The following is a 27,311-nucleotide window of genomic DNA, read 5'->3' on the forward strand; positions in this document are numbered from 1 at the left end:
GCAGGCAAGGGGAGAGCAGCGCCACAGGGAGTCTGCGCCCGGGTGCGCTGCCACAGGAGCGGCAGCGGCGGGGCCCCGCCCGGTCCGGCACGACCCGGCCCAACATGACCTGGCCCAGCGTGCGTAGCGGCCGCCCGCAGGGAGCCGCCGCTACCTCCATGTCGCTGCCGGGCCCCTGCTGCCCCGTCCCGGGGCTCGCCCCTCTATCCCAGACGGCCGCAGCCGGCACGGCGGCAGGCTCGCTGTCCGCCGCGGCCGCCGACCTGCCGCTGCCGCCTTCTCGCTCCCGCGGCTGCCGCCCCAGCCTGTCGCCACACCGCAACCCTCGCCCGGCAGCCCACTCCGTCGCGTCGGCCGCGGGCGTCAACTTGCCGTCGCCGCCGCGACCGCTGCTGTGGCTCGGGCTGCTGCAGGTCGTCCTGGGCTGCGCTCTGGTGGCTCTGAACTTCGTAGCCCAGTCGCTGAGCGGCTCCCAGCAGGTGAAGAAAGCCTGTCCCTTCTGGGTTGGATCTTCGGTAAGTCGCCGTCGCGAAGTCCGAGTCGATGCCGCCGGCCGCCCGGCGCTGGGACACCCTCGCGGGCCGTGCCGGCGTGGGGCTCGGAGTGCGCGGGACCTCCGAGGCGGAGCTGCCGCCTGTCACTGGGAACGCGTGCTCCCGAGAGCTCCTGTGGAGCAGAGCGCCGGCTTTCTCCCACCTGGAAATCACGAGCAGTTATGCTTGTGCTAACAGTTTTACCAGCGTGAGAGCATGATCCCAACAGCTCAGCTAGCGACAACTTAATTATTACACTCAATCAGAAACAGGATTTTCTCAAGTTGTGGTGTATGTAGAGGTTGCATATCACTTTCGTGCGTTGTATGCCCTTACTCTAGTGAGAGAGAGCTAAAATAGCAGTGTTGCTGAAAAAGAAAACAAAAGCCAACGCACACACACACACACACACAAAACAAAAAAAAAAAAAAACCCGAACACAGAAACAAAAAAAAACAGACAAAACCAAAAAAAAAGCTCACCAGCAGGGGTGGGCTTGTAACAGTTGTGTAAAGAGATGTGAGAAAAGTTATTCCATCTCCTGTTGGGCCCTGCTTTAAACCACACATTTGTAAATACAGAATATATAGTCGTTAGAATTGCAAAAGCCAGCAGAAGTAAGCAGAAGTTAATATGAGTAAGAGATAATTGGATAGGTTGTTCTCAGTTTGAGGGCCCTTGAATGGGGGCAAGTCGTTCTGTGTTTCACATGCTCTGCTCCTGCTGCTCGTGGGAGCAGCATCAGCCTGTCCCTCAGTTTGAACTTTTAAATTGTGTTTCTAGTGTTGTTCACAACCAATGCAAAAGTGCTCAATGATCTGTGATTAGGGATCAGGTGGTTGCTATTCATGTGTATAATGTGATTCTCATACCTGAAAGTATAGACAGCCTGCACCGGGGGAGGAGAGGGGACAGGGATGGGAAGGAAAGGTGAACACAGATCGTTCAAATGTGTGTGTTTGTGTGTCTCCTACGGTTTTTCATCTTCTTCTTCTTCCCTTAGATTAAAACAAGTTTAAATGTGTGTAAGCTATGGATTTTCTTTGAGTCCTGCACAAAGAACCATGCTTGTGCTTTTGAAATGTTTTAAAATGTCATGTGTAAAATAGAAGTATCTGTTTTCATTAATAATGAAGGAGGTGTTTACGTTTTTAATGCTAGCTCTGACACAATAGTATGCTCATTTGGAAAAGTTACCAAAAATGCCTTTTGGGTGTACAGTGTGAGTGAAACTTTTAGCGCAGAAGCAACCTGAGAAGACGGAGGCAGTTACAAGCTGGAATTGAGGATGTGCCGGTTTTGTTTGTTTTGGATATTTTTTTTTCTCAGATGCAACATGCTGGTTATGGTGCACTGGTTAAGTGCAGAATGGAAAATTTTAACCTCAGAAAACACTTCCTTTTCACATCTTAAAGCTTTAACAAATATAATGAAATAAGTCATGTTCTTAAGACAAAACAGCAATTCACATCAGTATTGATGTGCTTTGTAATAAAATCATGTGACTATTTTGCACTCAAAAAATTCAAAATTAATTTGTTATGAAACTGTAGAATTATGTATGTGGTTTTGCAACACTACTGATGATATCAGTATGTGTTTAGGCCAGGTCATATATGCACATTACACTAGCTTAGATTGATCATGGCAAGTGAATGAAGTTACAGAAGGAACTTATCAAAAATTCTAATGGGTAATTAACTGTTTTATCTAGTCTTCTTATTTCTTTTTAGGTGGGAATTTGGCATGGATTGTTTTAGTCACAAAGTCCCATAGATTTAAAGTGTACCTGCTTATTTGTGAGACCTGCTGAAAAACTGATTTGCCTTTCTTTATAAGGGTTACCATCCTTACTGTGAGAAAGTGTTTGGGTACACTGTTTGCTTCAGTTCTACACCAATTATTTCTCCTTCCATAATTGTTTTGCCCTCTAAGGTAAAGAGTCATAGGGTTCAGTTCGGTGATTTGACAAGTTTGATCTAACAACTACTCCAGCAGAAGGCGGTGCTTTTACTTCTCCTTCCTAGTGCCAATACTGGCATTCATCTAACTAAATAGCAAGTCAATTCAGGGACATGGTTTTGGTGCTTGTCTGTCAATTTTGGTAGGGTTCCTGCTCTGGAAATTAGTTCACCAAAATGGTCAGGAGGGGGCCAGAGTCAGCACAAAGTAAGAGACAGGAACAGCCTCTGAAGTCACGCAGTGGTGACCAAGGGAGAAGAAACAGCCAGTTTTTAGATTTGCTTAGCCAGGTTGCAGAAAAGAAGTACTCAGTTGGCTGGAAGTAATTTTTTAGGCAATTGTGGAGGTCATTGTTGCCGGCATAACTTCTTGTCCCCATGGACATTTTCTGGGAGGGGGGAAAAAAAAAAAGCAAAAAAGAAAAGAAGAAAAAGAAAAAAAACAGAAAGAAAATAAAAAAATTAAGATTTGTGTTATTTCACAGGATGCTGTTAGGAGTGAAGAACCCCTCTGCTTTAAAGTGCATCTTCACATCTTCCCAGTGTTGCAGTGTTCCAAAGTACACCTCACCAGAGCAGTGATAAATACCACGTAAACAGCATTTTGTGAACAGTTGTTCACTTCTTGGTGATGCTACTTCTTTTTTTTTTTTTTTTTTTTTTTACGTTGTAGGTAATCTTGTCTGGAATCTTAGGCCTAACAACATGGAAGAGACCGATAGTGCATTTGGTAAGTATGGATTAGAACTTGTTTTAAGGAAACTATGAGAAGATGATTATAAAAATAATCATTTGCTTCTCCTTGAAAAGACAGACTATACTGCTGAGTCTCTTTTTTAAAACTGTTGAATCATAATTATTGAAAGAAGAGTCAAAACCTTGAAAGGCCATATTATTTCCTGCAATCATGGAGTCCCCATTAAGGGCAAGAGTGGACCACGTCTGGAAGAAATGTTAATGTTCTTTACAGAGCAATTTTTTGTGCTTGTGTAGGTATAAGAAAATACTAGTTTAGCATAAAGTAGCTCTCTAAGGCAGTGTCGCTTAAGCTTAAAGAGGGGAATTGGTTTTAAAACTTAGCCTAGTTGTATTGGTTTAGTGCTCCACAGCAGGTTTAAGAGCTAACCTAAACATTGCCATCTTACAGAAAGTATCCAGGTTTTGGTTTTGTTAGTTACTGTTTCAAATACAGTTGGTGTTACCTCGCTCTGAGAAAAGTAAACTAATGTGTGGACTATGCAAGCTGTTTCCACCTGTAAGTGAAATCAGAAGCTGCATGGCTCTCTATATCTCAGAGTTGGGATGAAAAATAAAATGTTTTGAAGCAGATTTATTGCCCCCCCCCCCCCCCCCATCACTTCTGAAGATGTTTACCAGCCCAAAGCAGTTGTTTTATTTTTATGCAGTACTTCCTCAGGATCCACATGGTAATCAGTGAGGAGTACCAAGGATCAGATGTGTGAGCTGTGGATGAATTGCTGTTTCTCAGTGGTGCATTGGTTAGCACAGGCAGAGCAAAGCAAATTTTTTACTGGTTCTTTGGATAGAAAGAAGAGCTTGGTGTCTGTGGCTCCCAATCTGGAACGACCATATTTTCCTGAAAATAAATGTAAATGCCATCTGTTTCAAAATGCCTGAGGCTTGCACACTGCTCCTTGTTTCTATATTGCCTGTGTTCTGTGCTGTTTCTACAGCATATTGTTGACATAGTTCCCTTTTGCCTGTTGTTGCTCCTTCAGATTTTCATATTCTCCTTTGTATGAAGTTTATGGGCCCTTCCTACTTTTACTTAAATATGAAAGCACCAAACTCTTCCTGATCCTTTCCTTTATATCAAATGATCTTTAGGACATTCGAAGGCTGGAGCAGATTGCCCTGTGATGTCCTGCAGCAGATGGGCAAGTTTGAGATGAGACTGATTAAAGCCCTGAGCAGCTCTGCTTTGATCTCATAGCTGACCTTGCTTTGAGCAGGAGGATAGAGTTTTCCTCCTGAGCTCTCTTGCAGCCACAGTTATTCCGTGGTTATATGAGTCTATGAAGCTGTATTTATTTATATGTTTGGGGTTTTTTTTTGTGTGTTTTAGGTGTTTTGGAAGCCAGATTAGATCGCACTTGACACTGTAAAATATTTATTTACCAAGAGTGTGGTCAAACCCTGGAACAGGCTTCCTAGAGAGGCAGTTGATGCCCCAAGCCTGTGAGTGTTTAAGAGGCATTTGGACAAGGCCTTAACAGCATGCTTTAACTTTTGGTCAGCCCTGAATTGGTCAGGCAGTTGGACTAGTTGTCCAATAACTAATTGTTATAGGCCCCTTGCAACTGAAATACGCTATTATATGTGCAAAAAAGGAAATTAGCATTGAACATTTCATGAGATGAAAGAAATCATGCATTAAACTAGCTACAGTGTATCAAGGACACGTTATTAGCTTCTGAAGTGTATTTATTTTGGGCTAAATTTCTAATATAACTGCCCTTTAGTAACTTGAACATTTTCTCTTGGGAATTATAAGGAGTTGTATGAGTTGTAAAAGCAAGTTTCCTAAATACATTAGCCGTAAGACTCCTTATACAGCTGTGGCTTATAGTTATGACATTTGTAACTAAAACTAAAACTGTAAAATTCAAAAAGTGTTAGTATTTTAGCTCTTATGACAAAAAAAATACAGCTCTTTGTTGGAAAACAGAAGTTTATGGATTTCCAGTGTTTATGTAAAACCTTGGAAACTTTTGAAGAATAAATTTATAGTGTATCTTTTATTTAATTGGAGAATTTCATCAGAAGAAAAATATGTTCCAGCAGCTTTAAAATAAAGATTTTCAGGGCTAGCTATGGCCTTCTTGATATCTGCACCTCGACTAATTTGCATCAATTTAACTAAAATTTAATGTTTAGGCCAAAATACTGGTGCTAGTGAAGTGACATTCTTAAATCTTAGCCCTGCTAGTAGCAATATAAAGCACTGTGAACAAAAGCTGCATACCATGACCCTAACCCTGCAAAAAAAAAACAACAAAAACAAACCCAAAATAAAATCTTGCCCTATCCATGTGCATCATAATAAGCAAAGTCATCTGGCTTTGGTGAGAATTACTGTAGCAGTGCCTGTTTGTCTGGATTTTTAGAAGTAAAATATCTCAATTTTAACATCTTGGCTCACATGCAGGACTTCACTATTAAGTCAACAAATGGTGTTCATGCAAAGGTTTTAAAGTCAGTCTAAGTAAATAAAAAGAAATATGCTTTTAAGTGTGAGACTGTGAAAAGCCTTTAGAGAGGTTTTTAACCTCTATAATCAGGTTGAAGTCAGTTCTCTTCTGTTTTTTTAATCATTGATTTTTATGCTGAAAAAGCTTCTCTCATTCATATGGTGTGTTTTAATGTAGTCTTTAAAAGTATGTGACTTTTTAATTAAATGAAATAGTTTGTGTTTTAGTTTTGTGTTGGTTTTTTTGTTGTTGACAGTTGTAGTTCAGGTCTTCATATGGTACAATAAATAGCACTCACAACTGATAGAAGATTAGTAATGTGCCATAATTAATGCTGAAGTAATGCTTGCTGCTGTATATATGGAAAATTGATGCATTGACTTGCCTTTTCCTAGAAGGCAAGTATACACATAGGATGTAAACAGATATGAGTTGATGATGATGAAGCAAATGTTTTTTCTTCCATTTATTGAAGTGACTGCTTGGGCATCACTCCTCTGTTTATGCATGTTAAAGTGAAAGCAGTTCCTCTCTGGCATTAGATATCAGCTTCAACAGCAGCAGCAGGACAACAAGCAGTCTACCCATGCAAAATGAATGGGTAGGCTGTTTGTGACAGGGTCAGAACCTTAGCATGCAAGTTTATGCTGCTGCAGAGTCCTCAAAGTGTATAATGGTTTTTTACCTGGAAGAGATCATCCATGCAAGACATAAATACTGTATCTGACATTAGAATTCACTTTGCTTTCCTATAGTTTATTTCATATAAATGTTCCTCAAGACTTTCTGCAGCTGTTCACAGTTCATGTGCATCTAATGCTCAGAAGATGATGGCTGTGAGCCAAACTATAGCCATAATTTGAGTTGTTTCCATTTTTGTCACTGCAGTTAGTAGTTACCTCTGTTTGGCTTTTAAAATAGTATGTTTGTCTTTGCCTGTTTATTACAAATTGAGGAGTACTTCTGTCTTAGTTTACCTGTGGGTGGGATCTTCTTTCACTGAGATAAAGTGCAACACCTGGTTTTATTGTAGGTGAGTAGTGATGGAAGAGATGTTTAAATTTGCATCTGCAGGGCAATATAGCTTGTAAAATAAGCTAACAGGGTACATGTTAGATGAGTAGACAGTGAGGTGGATTGAAAACTGGCTGAACAACTGGGCCCAGAAGGTTTTGATCAGTGGCAGAAAGTCTAGCCAGAGGTCAGTAGAGGGTTTTGTGCCCTAAGGGTGGATACTGGGACTCATACTACTTAATATCTTAATGAATAGTCTATACAATGGGACAGAGTGCAAATTCACAAATTCAGAAAATTCACAGTGATACAAAACTGAGTAAAATGTTGCCTTTCAGAGGGACCTGGATAGGCTGGATAAATGGGCTGAAAGAAATCTCATGAAGCTTGGCAAGGGGAAATGCAAAGTCCTGCCAGTGCAGGGAAATTACCCTGGTACACACTTGAGAACAACTTGCTGGAAAGCAGCTCTGCAGAAAAGAACATGTGGATCTTGGTGGCCAACAAGCTGACCATGGTTTAGTGGTGGACTTCACAGTGCTAGGTTGTTGATTGGACTTGACGATCTTAAAGATCTTTTCAAAACTAAATGATTGTATGAATCTGTGAGACATCAAAGTACTATTCTGACAGGGAAAGCTAATGGTGTCCTTGGCGGTACTAGTAGAAGACTTGCCAGCAGGCTGAGGGCAGTGATCCTTCCCCTGCCTGCTGCACCAGTGAGGCCACACTAGGAGTGCGGTGTCCAGCTCTGGGCACCTCACTACAAGAGAGATATGGACGCACTGGAACAAGTCCAGTGAAGGGCCAACAAGATAATGAAAGGGCTGGAGAATCTCTCATCTGGGGAGAGGCTGAAGGAGTTGGGGATGTTCACCCTGGAGAAGAGAAGGCTTAGGGGGAATCTTCTCCATCTCTGTAAACAGCTGTTGAGAAGAAATGAAAAAAAAAGGAGTAGACTTTTTCCAGTAGTGCCCACTGACAGGATAGGAGGCTATAAAAACAACTGAAAAAAAATAGGAAATTCCATGTGAACACAAAACCCCAACTTTTTTACTGTGAAGACAGGCAAAAACTGGTGTAGGTGACCCAGACAGTTTGTGGAGTATCCATCTGTAGAGATACTCAAAACCAACTGGACATGGTCTTCGGCAGCCTGCTGTAGACAACCCTGTTTGAGTACGGAGTTGGAGTAGATGGTCTCAAGAGGTCCCTTCCAACCTCAATGATTCTGTGAAAATACTGATCAGATGGACCAGAGAGAAAAAGGATTTTTTTCTCTTGGCATTAAAATATAATATATTCTCTTGTCCACTGTTGGATATGTAGTGTATATTTTATGGTTCAGGTCATGCTAGTGTTTTAGATTGTATGTAGAAGAATTATTTTTAGCTTTGCCTTTTTAATGGGATTGTCTGAATAGTTGGTTATGCAGTCAAAAATAGACTATACATATAATAAAAACCAAATCAAGATTACATTTTTGGTAAAATGGTAGAATTTATTAGAACATAAATGTAGAAATTATAATCCTTCCTTTGCATATTAAAAATAATGATAAATTTCTTCCATTGTCTTTAATTTTAACATGTTTATTTAGAAAAATCTGTTATTTTTATTCAAGATTTTGTAGACCATTACATAAGGAGTCAGGATTTTATAACAACTTTTTATGTACTTGTACACTGGATTGTTGCTATTGCACCTTCTGTATCAAAGGAGAAACTTATATGTGAATTATTTCGGTTTGGGTTTTTTTGGTTTGTTATTTTTGTGTGTGTGTATTTTTTTTTTTTTTTTTTAAGTCTTTCTTGACTTATTCCACTGGCCAAGTAACTTCTTTGCTCAGGACCTCCAAGGACCTCTATTTCTTCATCAGTGGAAAAAGGACAAATGTACTTCTTTTTTTTCCTTAATATCATTTCTTACGATTTATTCTATAAAGATGTTTTATGTTGGAACAGTTTCTATTTCACTTGTAAACCTGGCTAATTTCCACTTGACAGTGCCCTGTGTTGAACACAGGCAAAAAGCTTTCTTTGTATGAAATACCTGTGTCTATCAATTTATTTTTCTCAGTGTAATTTTAATGAAAAGGGTAACTGAGATAGTTTAGATTAAAGCACAAGAAATGTGCTTTTCAAATGTGTTTTTTACTCAGATTCATCTGAGTACTGAGCATGGAGTTAATATAAAAAGAAAAAGATCAAATTCTGTGTACAGAAAAACAAATGGCACTCGAAGTGCTTACTAACATTAAAATCCTCTTATCTGTCATTTTACACTTACAAAGCCAGGAGAAAATACTGTTCCTCTTATTATTGATTGTTCTTAGTATATCAAATGCAAAATAGTCCCTATCCTCTTCAGAGAAGTACTAATAGCAACTTTAATTATTGGGATTTTTTTGAGGTTAAAACCCACCTAATGTGGTAATGTTATGGTCAAAATTCTGGAAAGCCTGCTAGTAATGAGATGTTGTAATTTAAGGAATGAGCTTGCACAGTAATGCTCATTGGCTCTTGTCCATTCAGGGGTGATTATTTTTCCCTGAACCTGAGTAAACAGGATCATAATTCATGCAACAGCTCTGATTTATTTTTGGTCTGGCTTCCTAGGTAGTTAGCCATGATACGTCAGCTAATTTGGAAAGCAATTTCTGACTTTGTGCATGTTTAGGAAGTTCTTATTGCTGGATCCACTGTAAAGCTAGTTGGAGCAGAGCTGAGCCGGTGTCCCTCATGAGTTTCTTTTCTTCCTCAGATTTTTGTCACCTCCTGCATTTTAAATTTAGGCCATTTTGACAAAAAGCCAGCTAAGTGAGCAGACTGTTATTAACTAGGATTTTTTTTTTTTTTAATTAAAGACCAGATGTTTGTTTTGCGGTATTAGGTGCTTAAAATTTAAACATGTCAGGAGAGGAATTTGCTATTTTTATTTGTCTCTAAAATAGTAGTCTTACAGTACTCTGACAGTGGTTTTAGTAGCCAGAGGAAAATAAAATAACATAACCAAGGTCTTTTAAGTGTCTCTGTCCTCACTGTACTGGGACAAATATTTTTTATTTATATGTGCTGCAAAATAGTTTTGGAAATCCTATGCATAATGAATATCCTCTTAAGATGTTTCTTACTGATCTGAATGTGTTGAGAGGTAAACTCATCGCAAGGATATGACATACAGTGGAAGCTGGATGGCTTCCAAGACATACTTCACACTCCAGAAGAACATTTAGGTACTTTTCAATAGTTGCATGTGTAATGACTGGGCTTGATGATTTTAAAGGTCTTTTCCTATCTAGTTGATTCTATGATTCAATGTATTTTATTACTGCACTTACTGTTTTTATTAGGGCAGAATAAGGAGAGAGAGAAGACACAGGTGTTTGCAGTAATCATCTACTGGGTTAAGATAAGACACCCTGGGGCACTGAAGTCACACAAAGTTTTGAAAAGTAGTGTTGTTCCCAGCTTCAATTTGGGAGTGAAATTTGCACTGCCAGAGGCTCCCTTGAGCTAGGTTTGTGATCCTGTTCTGCTGCTGTTAACTATGTTTTGCTGTTACAGGATAACCTATTTGTTGCGCTGTCTGTTACGTGTGTTCTGCTGAGCCTGTCTGGATTTATCTTAGGGTATCAAGGCATTCGGTTTGTGTCCAGTGTACCCAGATGCGATTTGGTGAGCAGCCATACTGATTTACATTTATTTCTTTAATATCATAGTCATTTAAGACAAGCATAAAGGATTTTTATCGTAACATAAAAAAGATAAACTCTTGAAAAAAACATGAATAGGTACTGATGAGCTACCTACGAGTAGCTCAGTCAATATAATCTCTGTGTGCATTTGTTTTTTTTCCTGGTTTGCCTCACTTGGTGAGGTCAATTACTGTTACTACCTTACAGCAAGAACTATGAAGAAAAAAATAAGTAGATCAAATCACACTAGCTTTTCATAATGCTTCTATTTGGGGAAGAAGCAATCTGCAAAAGAAAGGACAGAATGCAAAAGATATTTCTTGTGTGAGTATCATGAGAAGTAGAAGAATGTGTAGGAACCAGAATTTGTGAAATAATTAAAACTGAAAGATGCAGGGTTACTTGGTGATAAAGATGATTGTGTGTAAAGGTTTGAAGGACTATAAGGTTAATGGAAAGATTTTTGAATATTAGTTTTCATTCATTTATTACTTCAGGAAAGCTATTGTTGGTTCCTCACCATGCCAGTAGGTGTATTGAAGTGAGAGTCCAAGATTGCAAGTGCTTGATTCGCTCAGTATCAATGTAAGAAAGTAGAGTTGAGAACTGTTACTGTTAATCCAGAAAAGGTGATGAAAATGTTTCAGGAATTTTGGAGCCCTCTGATGCTGGAAGTATAGGGTACAGCTGAAAGGCATTCCTGAAATCATAAATTATTCTGTAGAGTGGTTTATGCAGGTGAAAGGTCTCTAACACTGTGACTCTCCTGAGTTTGACAGTTTTGACAGTTTGAGCCAGTTACATCTAGATACAGAAACACTGAATTTCTGCTTGAAAACTAAGATGACAACATTCATTTGGACGTTACAAATAATAGTGGTGTACAGATAAAACTATTACTGATTTGCCTGGGTTGAAATGATAGTTGTAGGTTTCATTCTATCTGCAGAGATGCAAAATACACTTGTGAATCACTCCCTATACAGTGGCTTAGACATCAGTCAAAGAAGGAATTTCCAAACTGCTGTGTGTTTGAAGGAGCATGGATATTAAAAGTGCTTAGTAAGCAGTGCAGCTTTGATTGAGTTGTAGTTACATGTCTTGAGCTTATCAGTAATGCTTCTATTCAAATAAGAAGTCTGCATAATATAGCTTTATTATGTGTGAATTCTCAGCATATGGAAGTTCTGCAAGCTTGTATTGAAGTCAGAGGTATAGTTTAACACATGGGCTCTGTATTGTACAGGTAAAAATGTTGCATAAAACACTATAAATTAAAAAGTGGAGTTTCATGTTTTCAAAGGTGGATATGGGTGAAAAAAAGATTTGTTTTTGCTGTGAAGAATTTCATCTCACTAAATGCACAGAAGAAGAGGCTGTGCTGACGTTATACCACCTGAAGTCATGCAGTGCTTCTCACCTTCTTCTCAAGGTACCCAACACACACTAACATGACTGCTTTGATAGTATCCCCGCTTTCACAACTGTGCTTTGCTGAGGTTACTGCAGTGTTTACTAAGAGAAATTCTGTTATTTTTCTGGTCTTCCAGACCAGTCAGAAGCTCTTTAACATGCAACAGGTTTTTTTTCCTCATCTATAGGTTTTGACCAGTGCATTGCTAATACAATGTACAGTTCTTGTCCTTTCTGTGTTTTATGCAACCAAAACTACAGTTGACTTCAGACAAGATTGTATGAGTAATTATGGTGTAAATTTGATGCCTTCACTGGTCTTTTGATAGTCTCAGCTTTTCTTGGCTTACACACTGTTAAAATACAACTTCCAAACAGCATCCTCTTAAAAATAAAAGTACTTTGACAGTTCTTTAATAGCAATTATCTCACCACTGGATTTCCCACAGAAAGGTTAAGAGGAAGGTTGTAATTATTGATTAATAGATGGACTATAAATCACATCTGAGTGGTAAACATTTCTGGATCTCTCTGTTAGGATACAATAGGACAAAACAAGCTTTTGCAAATTTCTCCCACCTTGGAAACTACCTGTCCTGAAGGCTTCATCATATATGTTCCTAAGAAGTAATTGTCATGATTACCTTTGTGTTTTCTCTGTGTGTTTTTGTCTTGGCTTATTATACTTAGTACTTTTACAAATATCTTGATTTAATCTTTTAATACCCATAATCTTCATGTTCTTCAGAAAGTTGTCTCTGCTCTTTGTGCCCTGAATGCTTTCACCATCACAGTTTGCTTGGTAGCGGCTACCCTGCGTTGCTTACAGAATTTTGCAACAAGATCCTGCATAGTAAGTAGGGACAAGGTGTTGTCTGCTATAAACAGCAGTACTAACAGCATTACTGAATTACACAGTTCAGCAAGTTTTTGTGTCTCAGAAGGTTTTTAACAGAAGTTTCATTTGATTAGGGTGAATCTCAGGCTGAAGACCAAGATCACACTTTGGATCTTGATGATTTTGTCCCACCTGTGCCACCTCCCTCCTATTTTTCAACTTTCAATTCTTTTACTCCACGAGTGACTTGGAGGTAAGCCTCTCTTCCTTTCTTTTAGTGTCTTTGGGAATATTGCATAATCTGGTGGGGTTTTTTTGTTTGTTTGTTCTTTTTTGTTTTGTTTTGTTTATTTTTTTTATTTTTCTCAAGACCATTTTCTCTGTTATTTACTGATAAAGGCTGGTGACTTTGTAGACAGGGGGAAGGAAAAGCTTTTTAAGAGGCAGTATAAATACAGCATTGTTGAAGGGCATAATTTTGTGGTTTTCACTTTAGATTCTGTAGGAACTGCTTCTTGGTAAGACAAATACCATGATTTGACATGGCTGAAAGCTTTTATGATGCTGTCAATGCAGTGATAGAAAGCCAAGAGCAATCTCTTGGCAAGGCTTGTGTGAGAGACCCCTGAATGGCAGCCTGATCCCCCACAGACCTTCTTGCCACAGTGATTCTCCTTCTCACTCTTTGGCAATTAGGGCTGATTGCAGGGTATGTTTTGATGGTACTGCCAGGATGGGTAATCACTACCCTTATCTTGGTTCTCAGCTTTGAACTGTGAGGCAGGGTTTGTACCTGGTGTTACTGCAGGGCTCCTTCACAGTGGCAGCTGTGGAATGGAGGAGGAGTGAGAGTGCACAAGGAGGATGAGTTTACATATTGAAAAGGATAGTCACAAATCATGGTAATCTCTACTTGTCCCCTACATCCCTCTGCTGCTTTTTTTTTTTTCTTCAGTTCATGACTACAAAGGCAACAAGTATTGGGAGGAGGTTAAAATAATAGCTGTATAAATTTTCCCATGAGTAAGAAAACACGCAGAAAGTCTTCATGTTGCAGAAGGATGCCGTCTTCAGTATAGTTAGTCTGATAAAAAATTAAAATGTAAATTTGGCAGGGGGGTTGTTTGTTTTGTTTTGAAGAACAGTACGGCTAAAAATCATGTAGCTTGTCAATTAGGCATCAACTCCATTATTTTGCTGTACTGGGACTTACTAGTATCTATATTACTTGCAGTTTGGTGATGACTTCTGGATGTTGTTATTGTTCATTCTACAGGTGGATTTGCACTCTTCCCAGTAACTTACAGTTTAGCTTTTTTGTTCGCTTATGACTCAAATGAGGCTGCATTATTCTGTTGTGAGCACACAATGTTTATACATAGAACATCATGATACTGAGGCAGACCGTATTGCTCTGCTCTTCTTTAAAAATCCTGCTTTTTGCAGTATTCAAAACTGTTTAGTTTATTTCAGTTTCATCAGAAATGGCATGCATGACTTTGAAGACTCTGTGGCCCTTGTAGAGGTAATTACAGATCTTGGAATTACCTAGAAAAAGTCCCTTTCACAGGAATCATCTAAATCATCTAAAACACCAAAGACTGGGGTTGATTTCCAAACATTACTAAAAATCATCAATGCAAGTCTTGGTTGAACCTAGTTATCCAACGAGAATGGTGTGTCTGTGTGTAATGATATCCTGGGTTCAGCAGTAGCAGCCATTTTTCTCCTTCTTAGTAGCTGGTGCAGAGCTGTTTTTGATTTTTCAGCCTGGGAACAACGCTGATAACACCAATGTTTTCAGTTGTTGCTCAGTAATGTTTACTCTGACCAAGGGCTTTGTGAGTCTCATGCTCTGCCAGGGAGGAGGGGAAGCTGGGAGGAAGCAGAGACAGGACACCTGACCCAAACTAGCCAAAGAGGTATTCCATACCACAGCACGTCATGCCCACTGTATGAACTGGGGGGAGTTACCCGGAAGGGCTAGATCACTGCTCGGGTCTGGCTGGGTATCTGTCAGTGGGTGGTGAGCGGTTGTATTCTCTTCCCTTGTTATTTCCCTTATCATTATTATTACTGGTGGCAGCAGCAGTGATTTGTGTTATACCTTAGTTACTGGACTGTTCTTAGCCTGTGGGAGTTACATTCTTTCGATTCTCCTCCCCATCCTTCTGGGAGTGGGGAAGGAAAGGGGTGGGAGCAAGCGAGCGGCTGCGTGATTCTGAGTTACCAGCTGGGCTTAAACCAAGACAATTGATCCCTTTGAATATAGGTATTTATTGAAATATGTTTGTCACAGTTTCCCTGCTTTAAAATGGGACTTTTGTTCTTTATCTGGCATGTCATTCTAGATGGTTATCTCCTTCCCAGCAACACTATTTCTCTTTGTCTATTTTCAGCACAGTAAGGGCTGCTGAACAGTTATTTAAGGCTTCTGCGGTCTAATATTGGATAGCTACTTTGCTTATGACTGCACTAAAACTTGTTGATAATAACATGTAAGTGATGGTGACTTCTTTCTGAAGTCAGGCTACTTTTTTCAAGGTGCTCAGGGTAGTTATGCAGCAGCGCAGAAATGAAAACAACAGACAAGAGTCAATTTCCGTTCTTGGCAAATGGGGGAATATGACTCACTCTAGTCTGGATCCAGCAGAGTGGATGGGATGGGATGGGACCCGGCCTTCTCTTACTCAGCCGCGTCATCTCACACTTCTACCTCCCCACCCAGACTCTACCTTGAGCACCGTGTTGCACTTGTGACCTGGCTTTCAATGGTGACATCCCATGGACTCCAATCCAAAACCTTTGTGGGAAAGAGGGGTGAAAGAAACTGCACCCAGGATAGTGAACCACCACCTGCAATCTTCACCTGGGGTGACTCTAAACCAGTTACATTCCTTTGACAAAGGGAACACTGCAGTGATCAAAACATGTGCCAAGAACATATCTGGAACATGTAGCTGTTCTCCATCCTTTAAATCACAGAGCCCGAGATGCTGCAAAACCAATTAATTGGCTTGTTCATTTGTTCATGGGAAAACTTCTATATTTATCTTATTTAGTAGTAGACAAAACAAAACAGCTTTACAAATGTCTGGTCAACTTCTACCTCTTATCTTGTTATTTCATAAATAAGGAAGTGACAATAAAGTTGTTTTTCAGGACTGGTACAACATTGGGAGTTACAGCTGAGTTCCCATGTGAAGAATAAAATACAAAATGTCATAAGGCATGTGAGTTTAAGGGAAGAGGTGATCCATATTGGGGAGCAATCCAGTCACCTGGAGTCTAGAAATCTACCCCCGTCCAGTATAAAGTACCATTTGGGGACTAGAGACATTTGCCAAAATGCGACTCTCTTTATCCAAGTTGTGTATTCTCAGATTCAGTATGTGTCTCAAATTGCACCCATATGCTGCTGAAAGTTGTTTCTTAACCATTGAACATATTCCTGCTACCGCAACACTAAAGTTTTCGGGAGGACAAAACCTTGATTCTGCTGTTCCACTGAGGCATGAACGCAGAAGGTGCTCAAGAGGTCACTAAGGATGTGCCTTCCCCCTTCAGTGTCCTGCTTACTAGCAGTGGTACAGAGCCTTCGCATGGTCTGGAACAGTCTCTGGGCAATAGACTCTTCCCTACCTTCCTGTATCATCACTTCAAAGAGCTGCAGGCTTTACGCAGGAATCGACTTTCTTACATAAAAAGGGAGAGTGGAAATGAAGAGCTAAAGAACAGACTGACAAATGTACACATCCTGGAAATTACTTTTATATTACGCGACTTAAGGGAATGCTTTTCTAGTTGCATGTTCTATAAAAAGTTGTAACATGATATAATTCTTGGATGCAAGATCAGTTTTCAAGGTGTGACAGCTGGGAAGGCCAGATCAGACATGTTTAAAAACAAAACTAAGGGTTAAGAAGTATGTAATTTTATGGCCTACACAGAATGTAAGCTCAGCATGAATGTACTAGAAAAACGTGAAGTAGTGACAACAGAGCATCGATGTTCATCGTACTCCAAAATTATTCTGAAGCTTTAAGGAACAGAGGAAATAGAATGAGATTAAAAACTATTGTAGCATTTTGTATTTCCCCCATTTTTAAGATTAAAACACCCAATGACTAGTTATGAAAACATTTCCTTTCTTTTCCTCAAATTTCTCTATGCATTACCCCCATTATTTTGCCAGGACCTTTTCACAAAAGTGCTCCCATTTCTTTTTTTGGAAGCTTTATTCTTTTTCTCTGTAAGCAGCCATTCACTTTGCCCTTTCCCTTCACCTTTTAAGAAACTCATTTTCATAGTCATCGTTTTTCCTTCCATCAGTGTCCTGAGAAGCCCTAAACTCCGGGAGGAAGGACTTGCTCGTGTGTAACATTTCTTTGTAGAGAGGTTGCATCCACTAGCTGCAAGAGATAGCTGCAAGTCTGACATAGGTCCAGAGGGCAAAATGTGGACTTCTGTGTGTTGCTTGAGGTCACTTCTCAGTACCAAATCAGAAATTTAGAATAGAATAAAATGCAGAGAAGAATTGAGATACTTTGGGTCACAGACTTCTCTGAAGAATGTATGGGGAAGGTCCCCTTGGTAGCTCTGCTGTCAACCACCACACTTTGTTCCAGTGTTAACAGTGTAATGTAAACTTACGTTATCAAAATTGGCATTTGCCGAAAAGTTTCTCCAGGCGCTGTGCTGATTTCTTCCTTCTCTGAGCTACCTCCTAAGAGTAAGATGATATAGCAAAAGGTCTTCAAGATACCTGCTGCATTCCAGGTTTCATAGAACTCTTGGAAAACTGAGAAGTAAAGTTAACCATGAGGTACATTTAGCTTATGCAAATTTTAGTTGAGCATCATCGCAAAAACAGCCTTTAGTTTGAGTTTGCCTTATTCTATGCAGCTGTATCTGAACATTTAACATGAGATTAGAAGTCTCTTGAATTTCAGTTATAATTCAGAATTTGGTAGCTCACAAAAATTAGAGCAGGTTGCTGCATTTTAAGTAACCACCTGTATTTGAATCTCTTGAAACAAAACTGCATCTCTGAGAACTAAAATTGAAATGGGTTCCTGGATGCTGCACTGCCCAAAGATGTTTGAAGTTCTGATGAAAACATTGGAAAAATCCCAAAATATGAGCTGGCACAGGAAAGCCAGTGGACTTTGGTAGCAGATAATCTTTTGTGGCCATACTGAAGGAGTTGCTTGGTGTTGTTTTTTGCAGGATGCTTGGCTCTGATGTGATTCCATTGCCCCATATTTATGGGTCACGAATCAAGGGCATTGAAGTGTTCTGTCCTCTGGAGCCACCTCCTCCTTATGAAGCTGTGCAGAGCGAGAACAGCTCTGAGCAGGTATGGCCCACAGGAGTTTAAAGTGTAGCTTGTACTTCCACTACAGAGGTGAAGTTGCACTGAGGTATGGTAAACATAAGTCCAGTATCTCTAAATTTCAGAATAGCAGGAGAACATGTGTGTTTACTAATGTGGCTTGCTGTAAATTTTACTGAAGACTTTAATAAACCACCTTTAGAATGCAAAAGTTCCCCAGTTGGAAAACTCTGTCCACACATTGGAAAAAGAGCAGAATGTGCTGTTGGGCACATCTGTTGCTGGTTATTCTAGAGGACACTTGTGCTGCCTTCTTCCTTTACTTCCCTCCCATGTGGGTCTGGGTCAGGGTTTTGCTATGCTCACTGATGCCTTTTCACTGGTGTTTTCAGGAGACAGGTGCTTTTTCACAGAAAATGAAAATACTCAGCAGGATAGAATTGGCTGACCTGGATGATGAACACTAATTTTAGATACTCACTAGCCTTGTTTTTGGAGTGGGATTAAATATATATGACATAGTCACTGTGCAGTTAAGCAGACGTGTTCACTTTTGTAAAGTGGATGTTGCAGGTCTTAGTACCAGAAAAAAGATGGTGGCTTGTGATTTTTTGAACCTTTCTATTTTATTCCAGGAAAGTGCACTCCAAATACATGTCATGGAAGTTGCTGGTGATCCGGAGGAAGTGAGTGACAGGGAGGCTTCTCAAGGTAAAAACTGTACTTTAGAATTTGTATTTGACAGTTCTACCCAGCCCAGATGACTTAATGTAGCAGCAGCATTATTACTTCTTTGAAAGACAGCTACAATACTGCAAGCCAGAGAGCTACAGAATCATAATTGTTTTGTGCAGTAGGACAGCAATTAATGATTAAAATATGTAAAAAGTTGTTTGTTTTTAAGATACGGAAACAAAGATATATTTCCTTTTTAAGAATCTGCAAGATGGCCACTGACTCATAAGTCCATGTGCTGTAGGAAAGAACGCTCAGCTCCAGTGCTTCAATTTGTTTTGAGTACTGATGGTGTCTGTTGACAGTTTGTTGCTGATGAAAACAGGAAAATGATAAAATAAAGCTAGACTGTGTTGAGCTAAATGCAGGAATTACTCTATTATGCACCTTGCACCAGAAGAATTAATTAATACATAGTTCATGCATACTTACAGGACATTAGCTAGACTACGTGTAGATACCACATCCAGCTTTGCTCAGTATTGTTTTAGAAAATGAATGGAAATGGTTCCAAGTTGTTTTCAGCCTAATCTTTGTTGTGATACACACTTGCACCTAAATGTTATCAGCTCCCAGGTAAGTCACAGGCAAGTTTTGCAACTGTTCCACTTTTCACTTGAACTTGCCATTATGGGCGAGAATATTTTGTGCAGCAGATGGCTATGTGCCTGCCTATCTGCACAACATTCACAGCTCAAGCATATAGAGAGTAAACACAGTTGGGCTGGCGGGGGAGCCACAAATCTTTTATTTGACTGTGGCTTCTCTTCTGCCAACTTACTTCTCAAGCTATAGGAAAACCTTGGTGTGAAGTTCATCAGCTGAATTGTCCCTGCCAAGTGGCAGCAGGAAAAAAATTTACAGTAAGTAATATTTCAAACAAATAACAAGTCCTTCTAAGTTCCCTTACACTCTGGCAGTCTACCTGAGATTTCTGAAAACAAGCACTTGGATGCTTCTGATACCGTATCAGTTGTGATAACCAGAAAAAATTCACAAGAGTTGTAGCAAAAAGTTTAATTCTCAAGAGTCATTAATAAAACTGCTGTTGCTGTCTCTGGGCACTTTGAGCGCAAACAAAAATGGGATATCAAACATAAGGCTGCATGGTGACTGCTTAAAGTTATGAGAATGGAAAATAGGAAAACAATACTGTAAAAAATGCAAGATGTTGTGAAGGAGAGGCAGGAAAAAAACCCACCCAAACCCAAACCCACAAACCAAAAGTGAAAACACAAAAGCAAACACCACCACCAAACTTATGCTGAGGTACTGTTTGAGGTGTTCTTTATATTTAAAAACTTACCTTTGCAAGTAAGCAGACCTGAGCACATGTGATAAATTATACCCTCCTCTCCTGCTCTTTCTTTTTCTCTCTCCTTTTTCTTCTTTTCCTCCAAATTAAAAGGCTAGTAATCTTAATAAAGAATATTAACATTGCCTCTTCTAGAAGCCAAGGTTTCCTAAGAGCAATGAATTTAAGAAAAGGAAATATGCTGAGCAGTATCTCATCCTTTAGTCGTGTTTAGGGGGGTATACTGGGCCTTGCTGAGATGCAGTTCATTTTCTTCATAGCAGCATATATGGTGCTGATTTGGATTTCCGACCAAAATGGTGCTCACAACACACCAGTGTTTTAGCTGTTGCTAAGCAGTACTTGCACGGCAATGAGGATTGCTCCATCTCTTACTTTGCCCCTTCACCCCTGCAGTGTGTAGGCTGGGGCTGAGCAAGATGTTGGGATGGGGCACAGCTGGGACAGCAGATCCCAACTGAGCAAAAGGATGCCCCATGCCACATGGCAGTTTTCCAGTTTGCCATTGCTCAGGGACATCAGTCAGCTGATGGTGAGCTACTGCTTATGCACCACTTGGTTTTTCTTTGGTTTGTTTTGTTGGTGGTGCTTCGGTGTCTGCCCTCTGCACTCCCCCAAACTCTTTATCTCTTCCACTTTTGCCCTTCCAATTCTTCCCCCTTCCCACCAGAGGGGGAGTGAGTGAGCAGCTGTGTGGGGCTTAACAGCCTACTGGGGTTAGACCTCAGCAGGAGGAAAATTCAAAATGAGGGGACGTGTTGGAATTGTGTCAGGGTAACTCCATGGGCTGTCTCAGCTGATGTAGAGTGACAGTCTATAAATAAAAGCTGAACTTTCAGTTTATGCTGATAGTCTGTCATGCCAGGGCATTTGTGTATGATGCCATGATCCTCTTGGCATCATCAGGACTGACTAAGTGTAGCTCCCGACAGAAGTTGAAGCTACGCACTACTGTCTGCCAGCAGAACTCGGGGAGTCCTGCCTGCTGGCTGCAGGAGATGTAAGCTTCTTTAAGCCAGCTAAAATGGTTTTACTGACTTAAAAAGCACTCCTGTAAAGCGAAATCGGACTTTCCCTGGTGACTGTAAGTAGGAAGACATGCAGTGTTCTACAGATAGCTTATTATTGGCAGCTGCTGTGTATCTTCACATACTAGGTATGCACACGTCCAGTATGCAGCAGCTTAAGTCAGTTATCTCTCTGACATCTGAAACATTAATATGAATGGAGAATTATCAAAAGATCATGAAATTGATTACTCCATCTGTTTAGTAGTTAAGAAACTCCAACTTCTCCAGAGTACCAGCAGCACTGTACCTCAAAGACTGACTGCTGGCACAGCTCCACTGGTGTTAAAATTTTATGCTGATGATGGATTCTTTAATCCTGACTGATTTTTGGTTTGCCATGCTTGGTTCCTGGCTCCTACCTCCTGACTTTCTAGGCTGGTATCTGCTTTATATAGGTTCTGTCACTGTTCTCTTTAAAGATTCTAGATTGCATTTCAGTAGGAGATAAGGTGCTATGTTCAACAAATACATGTCATCCAAGCCTTAATTTTCTTGAATGTTCTGACACATTTCCATTACAGTTGCAGCACAAACATTTGCCATGTTCTGAAGGCTGTGTATATTAATTTGTTTTTTTGGTCTTGCATGAGCAAGAATGTTGTTTTCTATAATATGCCAGGTGCTGTCAGATGAAGGTAAAGAACCAAGCTTGTTGAGAAACACATACCTTCATCTTGTCCTTTTTCACTAAAAGGCAGCTGTAGGAATTGCAGCACATAACCCTACCCTGAAAAATGAAACATATCACAGGAATTCAGGAAAAACTTTTACTAAAGAATCTCATGAAAAGGGTCTTTGATTCCCTTCTATGGATTGGTGAGTGATCTTTGAGCTACCTAACTACAAATGGTAACTGACCTCTGACTATATGCTGCCCTATCTTGGTATGACAGCTGATCTGCAGGAGGATTCGGCCTCTGTGGGGTTTGGTTTTCTGTCAAAGAAAGCTATAGCTCCCTTTGATCAGATAGTTTAAGATGAGGTCATTACTAGGCAAAGCTGCATTTTTTTGCTACTGCAGCTGCCGTAGCTGAGACTGAACAGGTTTCTACAGGGTTTAAGCAGGCTTTAGACCAGTGTTACTGGCGAGTGCGGGTATATGTGCACATACATGCACCTTTAAACTTTTGTGTTAAATCGTTACACATTTATGGAGGAGAAAAAAAAAATCAGTAGTAATTTCTAATAATGGCTTTTACAGATCTGCTTTATTCTAAATGATTTTCCTTCATCTTTATAATTCCCGGTTACTCAGGTGAAGAAATGCCTGAGCCTTCCAGCAGAGTGAGCCGTTCCCCTTCAAATGCAAGCTGGGTGCTCGCAGACAGAGCCGGCGGAAGAGCCTTCAATCCTTTGATGAAACGGTCCAACAGTGACTCTCTGCTGTACTGTCGGTTGCTCCAAGGTGACTCGATTTTCTCTATCAGTGCTTACGTAATCGGTGCTTAAAAGACCATTTGTCAGAAGGCTAGCACCTTGAACCTCGTACGTGCAGAAATCAGCTACTGTCTCCTAACAGAGTACCTACATTGCAGCAGATGCCAAATATTCTTCAACCAGCACCTTAGTCTTGTCGCTCTTCAGGCTTTCACATCTAGGAACAGGGTCTGTAGCAGGCATTGTCAGCCTGGGGAGGTGGGAGGCATGGTGGAAGATGAGGGGGAGGGAGCACATAGGATTTCTCAGTGTATTCATACACTGGCATCTAAAAGCCTTCAAGAGTTGTCAGAGTAAGCAATTTTAAGCAACATTAGCTTGGGTAGTTGGTACCAGCCTATAAATTTGCATACCTTTTCTCATTCCTCATAGCATCAAAAACTCCCAAAACCCTCAATACAGAAAAAACACAGTGGAAAGCTGATGAAGTCTGTTGCAGCTACGTTTGTGTCAGTCATCCAATTCAGTTGCTATGGGAAAGCTGCTAGTGTGACTGCAGAGTCATTGATTCTGCTGAGTCTTAAAAATCCACTTGTCAAGAGTCTTGCAGTTTTTTATTAAAGGATACTGGAATCCTGATAGTGGCTGCATATTAGCACTCACAAAATGTAAGCAGAGAGGAGACACATTAGTGACAACCATTTATGTTAAATATTGGGCACATACTTACCCAGATTACACTTACTAATCTGTGGAGTGTTTTTATGTCTCTGATGTATCATGTGCTATTCTTTTCCTCCTATCAGCTTACACCACAGCATTCTGCAGAATCTGCTGCTGAAGCAGTAGTTGCATGACACAGAGCCATTGCTGTGTCACAGTTGTGAAAGTGGAGCAGAGCATTTTTACTGTTGAGAGATTCCATCAGTCAGAAGTATTTGGGTTCCTTAGGCTCAGTGTAACTGAGGCTAGGTCTGTTCAGCACTGGACCTGAGAGTTAAATATATGATTGCTGCAGAAAGGGAACTCAGCTGCAACAGAACAAAGGAAGTTGCTTCAAGTTAGTTAGGGCTCTTCTTGCTGGCAAGTTTTGCATCTCTGCCTGGTATTGCTGAGTTAGGCATAAAGCCAACATTAAAGTGCTTCTTGAACAACCTCTATGTGGGTATATTTACTTTTTTTTTTCTTTTTAATGGGGCCAAAATGATGATGATTTTTGGCTCAAAGGCATTGGATTTTTATTTGGAACAAAGACAGTGGAACAGATTCTGTCTTGGCCCTAGTTTAGTCCTTGCAAGGTATTTGTTTTGGAGTTTCAGTGTTCTGTTGGTTGTTTTTTTGTTGTTGTTGTTTGATTGGTTTTGTTTGTTGTTTTTTTTTTTCTTTTCAAGGCTTTTGGGTGCTGTCTTTGGCTATGGTTTATTTTGTTGTTTTTGTTTTGTTTTGTTTTATTTGTTTTTTTTTTCTGGTTTTCCCCTCAATTAAATGTCCACTTTGTAGTATTACTAGCTTTTTCTATCTTGACAAGCAATTATCTTGTAAGTACATATTTTTTTATATGTGTGTATATATATATACCTTGTGTGTATATATATGTATCTTGTATATATATATATACCTTGTATATATATATATATATAAAAATTGTAAGTAAGATATATTGTAAGTAGTCATTTTACTGGTAATAACTGAAAGTTACAGAGTTTAGGAGAGATCATAAAAGCCTTCAAGCTTTGCTTACCTTGCTTTTATAACTGTGCATCAACCTTAACACTCCAGGCTCATTTCAGGTCTGTTCAGAAGAGAAGCAAAAGAGAAAGGAATTGATGTACATCAACTAGCAAACATTTCTTTCCCAGAAATGTCCCTCCAGACCCTTTGGCATGTGGTACACACTCAACATAGCTATGTACGACTCTATTTTACAGGCATTTTCTCTAGAGTGAATGCACTACAGAGCAAGCCTTGCATGCTGCCATAACCATGCCGGACTCTTACGCTTTGCATGGTTACAATGTGCACCACATCATTGCTGAACCAGGGTTGAAATCTCAGGGGGTAGTTGCTGAATAACAGTACTGTGAACCAGGTGGATTGTTTGCTTTCTTTGGTCTTTGTCTTCAGAGGCAGTGCCCAGCTATGAAGCTGCCACACAGACTGAAGTAAAACCACCACTCTCTGCTGTCACCTTGCGGAACAGTTTGAGAGAAAGACCTTTGAGGGGAAGACCTAGATCTTTGATAGACTACAAGTCTTACACAGACACGAAACAGCTTGTGGCATGGATCCTAGAGCAGTCCTGCAGCATGAGCCCTGACATACACGAATTGGTGGAAAATATCAAGTCTGTTTTAAAATCAGATGAGAAACATATGGCAGAAGCTATCACCAGTGCCACGTTCCTTGAGCAGGTAGTTTTATCACTTGTAGTTAACAAACGATGTGGAAACCTGTCGGCCTTCATTTGTGAGTATAGGGTTACGCTTGCCACTCTGCTTTATGTATCAGTGTTTTTGAACCCAATTAACTTCCTTTAGTACTTTATTTTTATTTAGGAAGTCTGTGAGAGGCTATGCAGCTATGATGTCTTTTGCTCTCCCTAGCACATGGTCAGGACAGTTTTCAGAAGACTGAATACATGTGTACTTACAAGCTAAAGGAGATGGTCTTCTGTGGTAGAATCAGGAGCTATAAATAATGTGACAGTGTTTTATACTGAGTGTGGCAGTATATAGGGAAGAGGTGTTAATAAAGCACTTACTATTATAAACTGGAAGAAATGGAGGTTGACAAGGAAATTTTTATGTCAACCCCCTAGAAACAACTTTTTTATGATTGGCTCCTAGGATAAAATTAAGTTCTAACACTAGAAGGAGAAAAGCAGAAAGTAGAAAATATGTGCTTACATTCATGGAATGAGTATTCAGAAGTTTCAGACATTACAGACCTTATCAAATAAATGTTCTGGTGGCTTAGAGACCATTTGGATAGATGAGTTGATTCATGCAAGGTACAACTGATTTGCTGTGACAACTGGTTTTGGTTATTGCATAAAACACATTAAAGACTGTAATTTAGACTCTGCAGATAAAGTGAAATTTCCTCCTGCAGCCTAGAGGCAACAAAAGCCTCATCAAATTTGACAGAAGAACCATTTGGGAAAAAAAAAAAAAAAAGTTTCTCATGAGGATTTGATAGACCTGGCCTGAAGGTTATTACAGACAAGTGGCTTCAGCAGGAAGCAACATTTGGGTTCCTATTAAGCGACACCTGACACACCATGGTTTGGGGTGAGATAATTCTCATGCAGCTTTAAAGATAAAAAGAGGCAACACTCACTTCTTTTCCCAATTGGGATCGCTCTTCCCATGCCTCCTTGACAAACAGTAGTTTTAGTCTTAGCTTTCTTTGATTGTAGGGCTGTCTGCTATTTTTAAAGAATAACAATCAATCAGCCTCTTCCTAGTTGGGTAGGAAACCGTTTTAATGGAACAAGAGCCCAAAAACAGATCTGATTTTTTTTTTTCTTTTCCCCTTTTAAAGATGCTGTCACCTGCTCATCAAGCCATGCCATTGAATCTCCATGCGTTACTTCCCAGTCAGCATCCCGGACTGCTTCACCTGGAGAGCTGTGGTGACCTGAGTACTTTCACCACAGATAAAGATGAACTGAACGATGAGGGGGATCCGGAAAGCAGAGCGTGAACAGCCTCATAGTGTTATTGGTGTTGTCAGGGAAACTGTACTTTGAGCTGGTTTATGTTTATTCCTCTGTAGAGCGCTTCTGTCTGTCAGACATACGTGCTACATAGGAAAATCATCTCTGCCCTTCTCAAACTAGGTGGGTGGAAGAGCGTGTTGATAATCCATTTTCTTTTTACACCCCCACGCTCAGACTTTTAAGGGGATGCTTGTTCTACAAAGCCTATTAAGCAGATTGTAATCAGGCCTGTATTGGCCTCTCAGGTGCAACTAGTCTTTTTGTAGTACAGTACTGTTCTGTCACACCTCTTTAGTCTGTCACCAGTTAGGATGGATTTGCTTTTTTTACCTCAGGTTACAAGAGAGATGGCAGAACAGCCCTATGCCTTGGTTTACTGAGGTGGGGCAAGGTCAGTTAATGCATGTGTGCACTTTGTATCTCATTGGAGAGCAGGGTCAGTGTCAGTGCCCCTGTTCATCTGGTGTGCATTTCCATATCTCCACTGATATTTTTGTAAATTTTTTCTCTTTTGTTTTCCTTAGCATATAGCAATTTACTTCCTAGTAGAGGTGCTTATTATGTACCAGCTACCATCCATGCTGGAAGCATATATGCAGCAGTTAAGTAACACCTTAACATTGTTTGGGCAATCTTAACCACTAGGCCAGTGACCCATGAATTCACACCTCTGGCTATTTATCAAACATATACAAAATTATCCATGTTCCTTTTTTGGGTTATGTACAGGTGTCCACCTAAGCAAAGGCCAGTAATGGGTGGTGTTTTCATTGTGGTCCCTATATACTACCAGAGCCCTCTGGCTTGCAGTGGCCAAGCAATCACAATATTACCTTTCACCAGTATATTTACAATTCATTATACAAACTGAGATCTTACAACTGACTGTGCTGACTTACAGACATATGTACCATACCTGCTGGTGTAAAAAGCACCCTATTTGATAAATAGCAAGTGACTTTTTCCTGTCAGGAGGTGGAGTCCTAGTCCAGCTAGTGGTTCACAATTGACTTGATGCTTCATGTTCCTAAGGGAAATCCCAGAAATTTATAGTAATGGCATTTGTTAATTCCTGAGCTCTTAAATGTTG

The 27,311-nt window shown here is 40.1% G+C and overlaps 1 protein-coding gene across 1 annotated transcript; it reads left to right on the plus strand.

Annotated features, from left to right (window-relative positions):
• ENTREP1 (endosomal transmembrane epsin interactor 1) lies at positions 1–27,111 on the plus strand. Its single transcript, XM_062641032.1, is given in 12 exon segments — positions 1–515; positions 3,168–3,224; positions 10,287–10,397; positions 11,721–11,849; positions 12,579–12,683; positions 12,803–12,921; positions 17,898–18,027; positions 18,639–18,714; positions 22,379–22,528; positions 24,625–24,911; positions 26,044–26,184; positions 26,186–27,111. Coding segments are annotated over 12 exon segments (1,782 nt in total). The 5' UTR covers positions 1–104; the 3' UTR covers positions 26,252–27,111.
• The last annotated feature ends 200 nt before the right edge of the window (positions 27,112–27,311 follow it).

Source organism: Pezoporus occidentalis, unplaced genomic scaffold, assembly GCF_034315485.1.
Source record: "Pezoporus occidentalis ecotype Australia unplaced genomic scaffold, CSIRO_AGI_Poc_V1 ctg117, whole genome shotgun sequence".
Lineage (NCBI taxonomy): Eukaryota > Metazoa > Chordata > Aves > Psittaciformes > Psittacidae > Pezoporus > Pezoporus occidentalis.